The 14,917-nt window shown below is 42.2% G+C and overlaps 1 protein-coding gene across 4 annotated transcripts in view; it reads left to right on the plus strand.

Annotated features, from left to right (window-relative positions):
* Positions 1–14,917, plus strand: part of LPCAT2 (lysophosphatidylcholine acyltransferase 2) — a 56,113-nt gene that overhangs the window by 37,684 nt on the left and 3,512 nt on the right. For all 4 annotated transcript variants that reach the window (XM_075326820.1, XM_075326822.1, XM_075326819.1 and 1 more), the window contains exons 12-14: positions 1,785–1,938; positions 4,590–4,688; positions 11,858–11,999. In XM_075326820.1, the coding sequence (XP_075182935.1) occupies positions 1,785–1,938; positions 4,590–4,688; positions 11,858–11,999 (395 nt within the window). The remainder of the gene's footprint in view (positions 1–1,784; positions 1,939–4,589; positions 4,689–11,857; positions 12,000–14,917) is intronic.

Below are 14,917 nucleotides of genomic sequence, written 5' to 3' on the forward strand. Positions count from 1 at the left end.
CCGGTTCTCTCGCCTCCCGCCGGTTCTCTCGCCTCCCGCCGGTTCTCTCGCCTCCCGCCGGTTCTCTCGCCTCCCGCCGGTTCTCTCGCCTCCCGCCGGTTCTCTCGCCTCCCGCCGGTTCTCTCGCCTCCCGCCGGTTCTCTCGCCCGCTCTCTCGCCCGCTCTCTCGCCCGCTCTCTCGCCCGCTCTCTCGCCCGCTCTCTCGCCCGCTCTCTCGCCCGCTCTATCGCCCGCTCTCTCGCCTCTCGCCCGCTCTCTCCTGCTCTCTCCATTTTTACTTAGCTGCAACCTTTCCCAGGAGTAACAGTAATTTTTACATTTTCTATTTGATACTTGAACCTTTAGGGTACAGTTCCACTTGTGTTTTGTACAGATGAGCACAATCCAATAAAACATGGGACTACACTTGCACCATTGCAAAACTATGGAGCAGTGTCCATCTGCAATTGATTTCTCATGCCATATCGACCATATCGGATTCTTGGCTCACGCACCCCCATGCAAGTCCATGGGAGTGTGCAAAACATCACACTGCACTCGCATGTCATCCGACTGCAGTGTGATGTATGCAGAGACAGGCCACGAAGGAGAGAAAGTGTTCCCTCCCTCTTCTTCTCAGCAGTAATCTGATTGCAAGACCGCATGACCCTCTGCTCACACTCGCAACAGAGGGACATTAGCATATTGCTTCCGATGCTCTTGCATCGGAAGCTATAGAGAAGTGGAACCCTTAAAGGGAATCTCACTCTGGTGTTTGCCACCTAATCTGAAAGCAGCATAATAGAGACAGAGACCCTGATTCCTGTAAAATGTCACTTACTGGGCTGCTTGCTGTAGTTTCTATCAGTAGTGTTGAGGAGAGCCATAAGATGAAATACTTGATTAACCTCTGGACATAGAGCACTGTGAGAGGTATGTTCAGTTAAATCAATTCTCTATATATAAGCCAGTCAGTTTTCAGAGGAACCCAAGATGGCCCCTGATGACATCACAGACCAAACCATCAGCATGGATCCACCAGATGACGTCCCTCCCATCACCATGGATTCATCCACTGAAGTCAGACCCCCCCCCATCAACAGCAACACGGATCTCCCCATTGGCTAGCCCATGAACTGTCCCACTAAATGGGCATATCTGAACTTGTGTATGCCCCTAGCCTATATCAGAGACTGCACGGGTTCTCCTGTCCTGTTTGGTGCCATCTTTACTGTGATCAAGAAGAGATTTCACATCCGACTGTGTCTGGTGTGATTTCTTTACGCATGCACTTGGTCCACACCAATTAGGCCAGGTAGTAGGAAACTAGTGATCTCTGGTTAAGAGTTCACCCTAACATTAAGATATCATCACTAGTGGAATACTAAATTTGCTGCCTGGTAGCCCACCATATTCATAAGCTCTGTATAGCCCCACCCCCAGCACTGATTGACAGCGCTCTACCTATGCATAGTGTGCACAAAAAGCTGCCAATCAGTGATGTGGGCGGGGTCATATAGAGCTAAGTATAAGTGACACATCAGTGGAATCGGACTCTCTACATCATTCTGATCTCGCAGGGGTTAGCAAACACCTGATGACACAATTATTTATTTAAAGGTAAGCTATGCCTACTCTTATTTCTGACAAAATATTTGTCATTTATTAACTAAAGTATACTAAGTTTACTTAAAACATGAAAAGTATGTATTCCAAAAAACTGCCAGATTTTTTTTTTTAAATAATTTTGTCCCTTTTTAGGTTTATGCATAATTATAATGGTATTATATATATATTTTTCTTAGCCTAAAATGGGACAATTTTCAGGAACAGTTAAAAAAGTACGCATCTATCGCTGACCTATCAAAAGGAGGAAGAATTGGAATTGAAGAGTTTGCCAATCACCTTAAGCTGCCGGTTTCTGATGTATTGAAAGAGCTGTTTGCGCTGTTTGATAGGGTATGTATAATGCACTGTAACAGGATTGACCATGCGTAAAAGTTTTATTGGGACTTGGGATAATTTTTGGACACTAAAAACAAGTGTTAACACTTATAGAAAATTCTGTATTAATTATTTTTATATTAAATAATGGTCAGACCTAAGCTTCAAGCCACCAGTGGAAACGTAGGTAAAGGGAACCTGGCACCATGTTTTCCCTGTAAGCCGTCATGTATATCTTTCTAGACTGGTGTATATACGTATGTTCCCAAGTCGCCTTGCATAACACACAAAAGACCTGATTATACTCACCAATTGTGTGGTTCGGTCCTGTCCAATGGGCGTCTCTTGTCTTGATTCGGCACCTCCTCCCTTCTTGCGGCTGCCATCCTCCTCCTTACTTCATGTAGATGACGTGCCCTATGTTAGCGTCATCCACACAGTGTCTTCCATTGTGGTCTGGCATAGGCGCTCTTCTCTCTGCTCTGCCGAGGTTATGCGCATGCGCCAGGAAAGTCCAAAGAGTGACAAAGAATGCGCACTACAGTATTTGGCTTCCGAGCGCGATGGAAGATATTGCGAACGATGTAGGATGCATCATCCACCCGAATCAAAAAGGAGGATGGCGATCACAAGAAGAGAGGAGACGCCGGGTCAAGACTTGAGATGCCCCACCCCATAGGTGAATACAATAAAAGGTCTTTTATGTATTATGCAGAACGGATTGGGGACATACATACAGCATTCTTGAGATTACAGGTCCTGTCATACTTTTATATGGGGAAAATCCTTCTATAACATACTTGTCGTTTTAGAAGATGCACCCCAAATTTAGAGAGAGAAAAAAGGGTCCGTCTTATGATCCAGTGGTGTCATACCAAAGGGGGGGGTGACAACGGAGGTGGAGCGGGAACACAAGAGGCAGGTACGGTGCTGTAACAGGGCAATGCTGCGGTGGGTGTCCCAGATGCTCGCTAGGAGTACTGTGAGGCAGGAATATCCAGAAGCTGTCACCGATGTGGGATTCAAAGAAATGACGCCCGCAGTCGGCGCATGCGCAGATTGAGCTATTGGCTCAAAGATGATACGAGATCTCATCTGCGCATGCGACACTTCCGGGCGTCATTTTCCTTAAGTCCGCTGCTGGGAGATCAATGGACTGGAGGTGGCGCTCGTGCAGATGAGATCTTAAGCCGAGAGCTCCAATATTTTCAGGCTTGAATTTTATTCTTCAAGACTTCTGCCCTCCTCCCTGGCAGCTGAATATCCGCTCCTGGGCAAAATCCTGACTGACTGATCCATTCTTGTCTAATCTTTCCTTGGAGATTATCACAATTTCTGTGTTTTTGTTTATTCTCCTGCTTTTTGGGGATTGAGGATTGGTAAAAGCATTGTTCATCACCACATTGCGCCTGGATCGTTGGGAGAAGTTTCTCTTGATGGATGGTTAAATCCCATTCTTTGTTAATGGCAGTGTTCTTAGGTAAAATTTGTGAGTGAGCCCCCTCACGTGCATTGTCTCAGGATGCTTTACTGTTGGCCGACAAAGGACTCATGGTAGTGTTCATCATTTCTTCTCCGGACAATCATTCTGATTCCAGCAATGTCTCACTTAAGTTACTGGATGCAGCAGTTATGATAGAATCACAGTTTTCTCTGCTGCAGATCTAGCAGAGATCGGAATGCTGTGCTGTGCATAACCCCACCCACACCACTGATTGGCAGCTTTCATTATATAATGTAGCTGCTAATCAGTGGTGGGGGCACAGGGAAGCACAAGGCAGCTAATCCTCTAGCAATGATCTGCTTGATTATATTGAAACAGCAAAACACAGCCCAGAAAGTGACACATCCCTGGGTCTTTGCCCATATGTGATGCTGATATTAGATTATATAGCAAAAACCTGTTGACAGATACTCCTTGAGATAACTAACACACAAATCCTGTGTAGTCTAATCTTGCAGTCATGTTCCTAACAGTCAAGAATATTCTTTTTCCCTCCTTTTTTTTTTTCTTCTTTTTTTTCCTCCTTTTTTCCTTTTTCCTTCTTTTTTTCTCCCCTTTTTTTTTCTCCCCTCCTTTTTCTTTTTCTCCCCTCTTTTTTTTTTTCTCCCCTCTTTTTTTTCCCCTCCTTTTTTCCCCTTCCTTTTTTTTCCCCCCATTTTAAATGTAATGTAAAAACTATATATATATATATATATATATATATATATATATATATATATATATATATATATATATATATATATATATATATATATATATATATATATATATATATATATATATATATATATATATACAGGAAAAAAAAATAAAAAAAAAATAATATATTATATTTATATATATATATATATAATTTTTTATTTATTTTTATTTTTCCTGTACAAACCTAATCAATGTTGGCTTAATGGCCATCATGCAAGAGTAATATTGGCGCCCCTAGAGTTCTAAGTACTCATCCAATAAAGCATTCCCATTGAATCCCAGCAAACGGAGATGTAGCAAATCTCCCCAGTTTTCAACAGAAATTGTATTGGTAACTTTAAATTTAGACAATCCATAACCCTTTAATTTGAAAAAATTGATCACTGTCAAGTATTTAAAAATTTAACAAATTTCTTTTACCTCAATAGTTTTCATTTTCTTCTCCTTTTTTTCGGTATAGGACAGAGATGGCACCATAGACTTCAGAGAGTATGTAATCGGCATAGCAATCCTCTGCACTCCTGCCAATTCTGAGGATACTATCCAAATGGCATTTAAGGTACACACTCTTACATTTTATTATTCTAATATTTTTTATTTTGGTTGAAATAGATACGTCTTAATATACATTGTTTTTGTTTTATTTAGTTGGATAGTGATGCAACAATGATAAAAATCAGTAAATTATGACCTATTGTTGTGTTTTGTTGATACCATGATATGGCTAAAGTTCAAAGCACATTTCTACAAGTTCTAAGATTATATCCATTAATTAATTACTTGCCCTAGATAGGTTCCGCACCTATGAGCCGAGCTGGATACCTGTCCCTAGGTATCCCTAGTGCTCGACCCTAAAATAGAGAATGGGTGGGATGAGCTCTTCATCAACCCCACTAAACACTAAAGAAATACACATGGACACACAGAGGAAAAAGCATGAACTATTAATCCACAGATGACATAGGCAGGAGTTCAGCAAAGCTTCAGCAATGATACTACAGATGAGAGCAAGCCACCTGCTTGCAACCAGAACTAGAATGAACTGAATAATATCACCAGCACCAGTCCAGAGAAGAAGGGTTATTTAAGCACCAAGAGAATACTGATGATTAGCAGCTGGGTAGAAGGTGAGCTCCTGCTGGGTCCTAAAGGGGAAGAGATGAATCCAGCAGGAACACTACCTATACCAATGAATACTGACAACAGGGACAATAGAAAGTCAGGGAGCATTTTGTGCAGCCAAATGCCTTCTATTGCCACACACAGTTGTGATAGTAATAATGAAGAGCAACCTAAAAGACACGTCCCAGAGGATCCTGTAAGCTTTGCTCCTTTTGTGAAGACCATAAAAACTAGCACTAAATGAAAAAGGCTAATATCTCTGGAACCCCATGGCAGATTTAAAAAAAAAATAAATAAATTAAAATAAATTTAATAAAAAAATAAAATAAAAATTATAATAATAATCAGAAAGTAGCAGGACAGGTCCTCTTTAAAGGAATTATCCACTACTTAGATATAGTAGACCTGGCCTTGAAATGGTTTCTTAATATCTTATCGTTACCTGGTACCATCACTGATGAGATGTTTTCAAGGGAGGCCAAATATAACCAATGTACAGAGCTAGATGAGCCTAGCCCCATACACTTGCATAGTGCCTGTTCTTATGCACTGCGGCTTATGAAACATTTACTTCAATAGGAGCAGAAGTTCCTGCTCTGTACATTGTTTGCACATAGCTGCTGCCAGTGGGTGATTAGCGGGGATGCTGGGTCTCGGATCACCATCAATCAGATAGGGATGACCTATCCTGAGGATTGACAATCAATATCTAATTAGTAGACAATCCCTTTAAGGCATTTCAGTGGACAATATAATGAGTAAATAAGATGGATTAGGTATTGCCATAGGTAGTCATACTTGATTTTTTTTGTGACATTCCCTTGCCTGGGCATAATGTAATGTTGTGCCTCAAATAAATGTGGTCACCACCAGGTTCTCAAGAAATGAAAACCTGATTCAGGTCTAGTCCCTCAAGGACACATTGGATTAAAACGAGGTGAAGATCCGTACACACATATGTATGCAAAAATAGAGGCGGTGTGTTCAGATGAGCAAATTTCATAGTCCGTATATTGACCACAATGCCTGGACTGAGCGGTGGTCTTCCGACCCTGAAATTACGTCTTCATACGTGTCTTGAGGACTGTAAGTTCTGGTCTGTGAGACTCATGGTCTGTCTTAGCATTGTGGTCCATCTACAGACCATGAAAATACACTTTTGTGTTTCTGGGCCTTAACTAAGAACAAGTCTTTACCAAAGTGGAGGCAGTGTTGGTAGCCTAGCAAGTCCACCTTTCCTCAGCATCCTTGCTCCTTACCTAGGATGTCCATAAAGATGAGGAACATTGAGACTTCTCCTTCATAGCATCAGGGAGCAAAGCTCCTGCCAAGGTGATGAAGAATTAAATAAATTCAAACATGGCTGGTGTGGACTGAACATATCATAAAAGATGGAACCTTAGCAATAAGGTAGATTCGGTCAGTATTTTCTGTCCTAAGATATCCCTATGATGGGATAAATTCAGTATAATTTGTGCTTTGTAGCCAAGGTTTATGTTTACCGTACAGTCCATGTATAGTCTCGTCCCTGATCTTTCCTTCTTCCATTGGACTTCTTTTTATTAAGAGCAATGTAGCTTTTTATTAGTGAAGAATCCAACTGTGTTTTCCATATAATATCCCTAATGATATCCTGAAGGTTTCGGTGACCTTTGTTTCTAATGTGCTAATACCTGGGCCTTCTATCTGTTGTCTGGGCAACATGGCTTTAGGCCTTCAGGCTGGTAGGCAATTGAACCTCTCCTTCCACATTACCTCCGTTGTCATGTATGATGGATACTGAATACAGGTTATTTTCTTTTTCAGGTAATGTGCTTTTCTTTTTCTTTACGGCATTAGATCTAGTGGTATCAATCAGGCATAAATCCCATACAGTGAAAAGAGAAGTTATCCATATCTCAGATGGAGACGCATAGGGTTATGGCGGATGCCAGGTGGTAAATTTGTGAGGATAGAGATCGAACAATATTCTTGAATCCGGTAAAGAAGGAAATTTTTTCACTTTTAGAAGTCAGCCAAAAGGAAAAGACATCCACAAAAGAGCTCAAATCAATTTGCAGGAGCCCTACGTCATAATCTTTGGCCACTGGACAGGAGCCCAGAGGACCACATCCTACTTGCCGGCATCCCCAGCTCTTGTTTTGATTATCATTGCGCCATGATGTTTGTGTGATGTTGCTAATCTAAAGAAGATCCACAGATTGCAAGAGGTAGGAGACGGTTCTCAGGTTTCTGGCCAGTGGCCATTATAGAACCAACAGACAGAGTCCTACAATTTAAATCCGACCAACTCTAGCAATAGCAAAAGATTTCTCCTTATAATTGGCTGCATCACTGAACGTTACAGATGACAATAATTGTATGACGTGTTGCCAATAGGAGTTCCTCAAATATCTAGGCAGTGCTTAAAACAGATTTTCTATTTTATCTGCTTTAGAGATGTGGAGACTAAAACCTTAGCACCAAGGTCTTTTTTGCAGATCGTTTAAGTCATTGCAACCAGTGTTCTTGGCTGGACACTCTCCACTACATTCCCAGTACTCTCACACCCAAAGAGTTTAGCAGCACGAACCCAACTTGAGTGTTTAACTTAACTAAGGTCTATTATGAGCCTACATCATCAATTCTGCCCTTGATACTAGACTACTAGACCACTCAATGCCACCTTCGCATCCATCCTGACACCTGAGGCCAAGTTTCCCAAGTGTCATGTGGGTTGATACCCCCAACAAAACCTTCATGTCCTACAAGAAAATCAAATCCATATCTGCAACGAGAACTTAGTACTAGTAAAAATTATGTTTCTAACCATGTACTACAATGACATGGCAGAACGCAAAAAAAAACTTCATAACCGATGAAAAGTCTGAATCCATTGCATCAGTCCATACATACACTTATTAGGGCAGATTTCTCAACACTGCCTGTCAATACGTAGAAAGTGTCTGTCTAAGGCCGGAGTTCCACTTGCGTATGATTCGTTCGAGTCTCGCATCGGTATCACCCCGCATGGCCTGACGGTCTCCAGACACGAGTGTGCTGCTGCATAGAAATACATCTAGCCGACCCGCTCCTGTCAGGAGAGTTTGTGGACATGCCAGGTGATACCGATACGAGACTCGCATGAGTCATACGCTAGTGGAACCGTACCCTAAGACCCATACTGAATAAATATGGTGAAGGTCATACAATTTTCATTTTATTTTATGCAAACAACACTAGAATTCTGGAGAATTTAGCTTGATAGATTTCACCCCGTAATGCATTAGTTTGATAAGCATCATAAGCTATGGATTGACATTGATGGGTACATGCACCAATATTGTAATATACAGTCACTGTACACACCAGTGACACTCCCTTTCATTGCAGTGGTTAGCCAGTGCCCACTTTGGCCAGTTTCAGTATGGCTCCAATAATCATTTGGATTTGGCTATCAATGGTTGCAGATCAGGTTGAGGTTTCCCCTGAGCAACCACTTTTGCAGTAGAAGGGAAACACAGACCACCCCGCAGAAGGTGGTGGCCAAAGTCCACATGGTGTCTTTTTTGCTTTTGGCTCTGACAAAGGTATGGATGTCCAGGTCCGACATGTTACCTCAGGCTTTGGCTTCCCTAGCATTTTCCAACACTTTGCCACCGCTGGTACTTGGATAGGAGCTTCCCTGTGGGTCACTGCTGCTGACCGAAAACCATGATAACCCTTCACAGGGCTGTTCTCCATCCTCTTCCCTATCTGTATATTACGGATGTGCTCTAGTTGCTCCTCAGTTTTCACTAATCTTCATAGATATAGGGTTCTATAATGAAGCCACATCCTTTTCTATAATCAAGGTATATCACAGTCCCTTTTTTTCATGGCACTTAAAGGGATCTGGCAGAGATTCATGTTGCCTAAACCATTGCCAGCATGAATTAGACACTGTTATTGTAGACGTATATGTAATACTGTGAAATGATGTGGCCTTTCAAAGAAAACATACCTTCAAAAGTCATCCGGGGACTATGCAGATCGGGTGACTAGCCCTAGGCCGTCCCTGGTGGCTTCTCCCTTTTCTGATCTCCAACCTTGCTGACGATATCCCTTCTATATCTTACTGTGGGGGTATCCTACTATAATTGAGGGGAAGATTTTTGGTGGCATTATATGTGTATGGAGACCACGACAGGGAAATGGCATTGGGTTGAAACACTAAGGTTCTTCAGTAGGGGCATAATTACTGTAGTTGTCCCACAATACATGTCCCTCTCCCTTCATATCAAAGGTGGAAGGTATGACTTTCTACCACTGCCCTATGACCCTGCGTATGCCACATAATTTGTATGTATTGTGGGAAAACAATCAGTATAACTCTAAGGCAGTGTTTCTCAACTCCAGTCCTCAAGACCCACCAACGGATCATGTTTTCAAGTTTTCCTTGATATTAGAAAGGGAATAATTCCATGACCTGTGCAACCTTAAGGAAATCCTGAAAGCCTGCTTGAGGAAAACCTGAAAACATGATTTGTTGGTGGGTCTTGAGGACTGGAGTTGGAAACACTGCTCTAAGGGATTACCTGTATGTCAAGTCTACCAGCACTTAGTAATGCTTTGCTTGAGCCACTGTGACTAGCAGGTCCTAATGGAACCTGACCTTCTCTCTTTAACCACTGTACAGTGACCTGGGCCTACAACTGGGTCTCCTGGGTTACATCCATGGAATGGCTGCTGGCTGGTGAAGCGAGCTGGCAAAGGAGAATCGACATTCCAGGTAAAAACTAAAGTATTCAGATAAAGGCCAAAGTCTGGGGTCAGGAAATGGCCAAAGACCGATCTGGGAGAACAAAAGCAGAATTGTAAGGCAAATAGAAGGTTAAAACAGGCCAGGGTCAGCAAGAAATATCCAATAAGCTACGTCAGGGAGCAGTGTATCAGTGATCGCTTGTTTCTTACTATGGTAACAAATGTATTGTTTTGTTTTTTTTCTATTTTCAGCTAAATGTGGTCATTGTCCTAATGTCAAGGCTGAATATAACTATTCAGTCTCTGATGTTGTTTTTGTTATGCTGGGCTTTATTTTATTTAAAGTACTAATTTTATGCTACCAGCTGATGTTGTTGTTGTTGTTGTTGTTGTTGTTGTTGTTGTTGTTGTTGTGTGTTTTTTTTTTTTTATTGCTTTTACATGAAATTTGCCTTAACTGTTTCTACCCCTTTTTTTGGTGGGGGAGAACCTACAAAATCTCTGTTTTAATATACGGTAACACTGGATCTATTTTCCCGAATATCTGGCGTAATAATGTATATTGAGTCAATAGACTGACTAATGGTTTACTTTAAGGACTATTTTTGGTATTTCCACTAGGTGGCATTTCTCCTTCACTTGTACTTGAGTGTCTAATAAATGTGTTTTTAAGCAATTTTGTTCCTATATTCACTTGCTGAACCTGATAGTAAATTATCATTAACCCTTTAATGACTCCCTTTTTTTCGAGGGCCTATTAAGGTGATTTATTCTACCAGTCCACCTCTTCACGACACAGTAGAATTTAGCCATTTTTTAGGTATCCGGTGGGATTGATGTAATGTCCGATTCTGGCCATTTACAATTTTGATGTCTGCAGTGCACAGCTTTTTATCGTAATACAGTATAAATTCAATTTAAGGAACCAAAGTAGAAAAAAATAATAGCATAAATAGAATGAAATAAAACACTAACTGCGATTTATTCCTTTTACAATATAAAAAGTTTCTTCTACATACGTTACATGAAAACAAGAAAATGTGCTTGATATTTCCTCAAGAGTAATAACCTGAATTTATGAAAGTTATTCTAAAAAGCAAGATAAAGTGGATCAAAGACATAAAAAATTAGTGATATTTGTAAATGTGAGCAAAATACACTCCCTCTATGCCTTTTGAACTCCAAATTAATAAGGTTTGTTTACGAGCGCTCTGGAAATCAATACAACACACGCTTAGTAAGGTGTACTCAAAGAATTTTCCTTTTATTAGTACATGTGACCAGTTTTATATAGGTTCACAGACAAAGGATACGTACTCTCTGAACTATGAACCAATAAGAGCAGTAGGAGCATGAACGGAAATGTGAAATTTCCCCATCCAACAGTGATAGCTGAACCCTATGACATCATTAGTTATAAGACAAGATGGACACTATAAGAACAAAATGGATTCTGTTCTTTCATATAAATGAATGTCTGAGAGTAGGAATAAATGCTTATAAAACAACAAATTTCAAATATTCCTGTAGCAGTAATGCAATACCAGAGTTCACTTATTCATTGTTAGCATTCTAGAGTGCAGCTATATATGTTTTGTAGTTATGTGTTTTCAGCTAGCCCCTGTTCACACCTATTGGATGTGCGGGTCAGTCTTTTTGTACATTTATATCGTACAGAAATATTACTACTTTGCCTAAACAGCACATAACTATGATCCATCAGAAGTGGATCTGAAGTCGGGATTCATTAGTTTATATGGAGCCCGAGATGCTGACGAGTGCTTCTGAAAATATAGATTTTGTAGTTATTGTTTCGATGTTTGCCATCAGAAAATATAACTTTAATTTTTCTTTCTTTTTTTAATTTTATTTTTTCACTTTTAGTTATTTGATATCGATGGCGATGGCAGCATCACAGAAAAAGAATTTAGTTCACTGTTACGATCTTCGCTGGGTGTCCCGGATCTTGATGTTTCCAAACTTTTCCAGGATATGGATGCTGATGAATCAGGAAAGCTCTCTTACGGTAAGAAGGCCTGGAAATGTAGATCATCCTTGTAAAGTACGGTTATGGCCAAAAGCATTTTCACTATAGTGCTCATAGATTGTTGGGAGAGGGTTTAGAGCCTACTAGTCTTCATTCATGTTATTGTTATTAGGCAAAATTGTGAGTTTGCCCCGTCTCATGGATGAAACTCCTCCACACATGAACGATTTCAAGATTCTTTTCTGTCGGCGGACACAGGACTCATGGTAGCGCTCATATTGGCTTTCTTCAGAAAAGCCATCTTCATATAGTATTGTAGGAAAAGATTCAGTATAACAATACGGGTCAACTGTACGTGATGTTGGCCGGCACGTAATAAGTCTTTGCTCAAGCCACTTGTCACGGGTGACTGTTTGGATAGTTGGGAACAGGGGTTCCTATGCTGTCCCTCATGCTAGGGGACCCTAGGCTATCCCTAACCTCAGGGTTACCCCTGATGGTGAAGATGTCTGAGTCCCGTTCCTAGCTATGAGTCCTGACTAGTACTACTCTTATACCCCTCCCACCAGCAAAAGAAGGGGCAGGCGTGTGATGAAAAACAGGTAAAGACAGACAAGGGAAAACCAAACTCTGATACACTGAACACACACAGTAATAGACCATAAGTTACTCAGGAGAAAAGCAAGAGGGAATAACAAAAAGGTAATAACAAAAAGACAAAAAAGGGTAACTCCACGACTGTACTCAGCAACAAGTATAACAATTACCACATAGTCTAGATCACAACACATCCCCAGACCAGCTAAGATAAACTAGAACTGGTATAGGTGGAAGGATCTAGCCAGCAGATGTGATTGGTTTCCCCACAACATGTGATAAATAGAGACCAACATGCAGACTAGCAGAAATTCACTCTTGCTAGCCTGCCTTTGAATTACCACTCAGCAAGCCACATATAGTCTGCCTGCGTTGATCAAACACCAGAGCAGTTATCTGGCTGAGTGTCAGAATCTGTGGTGTGAACAGAACCCAATGCCGCCATAACAGCCTGTGAAGTTTGTAAAAATCTCTGTGACTCCACTGATTAGCAGGTCCCAATGGAACGTGACCTTCACTCTTTAACCACTATACAGCGATCTGGACTTACAACTGGGTCTCCCCGGTTATGTCCAAGGAGTTGCTGCTGGCTGGTGAAGCGAGCTGGCAAAGTAGTTTTTAGTATAAACAGCCAAGTAAAAGGTAGTAACACAAAAAGTGGTGACAATTAAAACGTAACTTTTAATAGCTTATAATAAAATTTAGACCACACAACAAATATGGTTGTAATACCAACCTGAAATAATTAGGGCCAATGTCGGGCTCCTACTATGTCAGAATAGGACAAAGAGACGCGGTGGGGGAATCTCCCACCATGACCGATAAGATTAAAAGTGACAAACAGATTATCAAACTTGTCACACAGATATGCACACCAATATGTACTGCGTTCTAATCTACAGTGCTCAATACAGTCACAAGGACCATAGAACAGGCCCCACTGTAGTAATAATAGAATAAGAAGGTTGACCAATAGAGGGGGGGGGCAGACCCAGCCTCGCAATACCCCTCAAATGGCAACAACCTGATCTTAATATGTTCTTAGACCTTCCAGACTTCCTGCATGGTGTGTCAGGTCATGGCATATAACACCTTAGAGATGTAGCCAATAAATGAGACACCCCCTTGGCGAAACATGTTGAAATAATGCATAATGGTTTCAGGCCTGACCTTCATGGGCATTGACCTCATTAACTACCCTGTCCGAGGTGGAGATTGGGATCGAAAGATCCTCCAACATGAATGCAGATGGATCCACACACTCAAAACGCAAACACCGCTAGGCATCAATGAAATTTTAACATGTGGTTGCTTTCTGTAAATTATAGGGCATCATAGGGTACCTTATGGTGGTGTTACACCCCATCGGTAGGTAGGAGAAAGAATAGGGTATCGTTAGGGACATCTAGTCTATTCTCCCCTTTTTCCCTCTGCCTCGCCAAGTCCGCATCCATTCATTTTTGGGATTGTAACCAGTTTGTTCCTTTTTAACGTTTTTCTTAATTTCACCCTAGTGTAATTCACTCTTTGCCCATGTCTGTGTCAATTGTACCTTTTGTGGGAGGCAGCCTAATCCAATTTGCCTGTCCCCCCTTTTTTCCACCACCCATGACCGCACCACGAGAGAGAGGATCCGCCCTTCAAGGACAGGAAACCTCCAGAATAAAAAGGGGCGGAAACCTCTTTCCGCATCAGTTGGTTTCCTGTCCTTGAACGGGGAACCTCCAGGAGCGGCGGTTCAAGATGGTCATAGGAACCGAATTCTTCAAGTTGTCCCAGCCCTGGCCGGTCGGTTCTGGCAGCGACACGGGTCCTGCTGCGGCTGGCAGAGGTGCGGAGGGATTGCCACAGCGGGCTCACAGGGGTTGTCTGTGTGCAACTGCGCCTCCCTGCTATCATCTCACCCCTAGCCGGACGGGGGGCAGAGACCCGGGTCATGCTGCTGCAGGGAGGCTGAGGACGCACCACGGTAGCCCACAGGGGCTGTACCTGTGGGTAGCGATACCGCTGCCTCACCAGTAATGGAGCGCAGAGCACCTTCTACTATAGGATGCAGCAGCGCCAGCTTACCCGGTAAGTTCCGTGGGCACGAGTTAATAGAGGCGCTCCGGTGTGGCTGTACATGCGGCAGCAGGCGGTGGTGTATAGGTCTGCGCCATCTTGTGAATGGCCGGCCGCGGCACGTATGGTGCACTTGTGGGACACCCTCTGCTTTAGATGTGACAGCGCCATCTTACCTGGTAAGTCCTGGGGCGCAAGGTAACATGGGCGTTCCGGCATGGCTGTACAGCGGGCAGCGGCGGCGTGTACGACGGCGCCATCTTGTGATTGGCCGGCCGCCACGTATGTGATCGTCTGCG

Source organism: Anomaloglossus baeobatrachus, chromosome 10, assembly GCF_048569485.1.
Source record: "Anomaloglossus baeobatrachus isolate aAnoBae1 chromosome 10, aAnoBae1.hap1, whole genome shotgun sequence".
Taxonomy (NCBI): Eukaryota; Metazoa; Chordata; class Amphibia; order Anura; family Aromobatidae; genus Anomaloglossus; species Anomaloglossus baeobatrachus.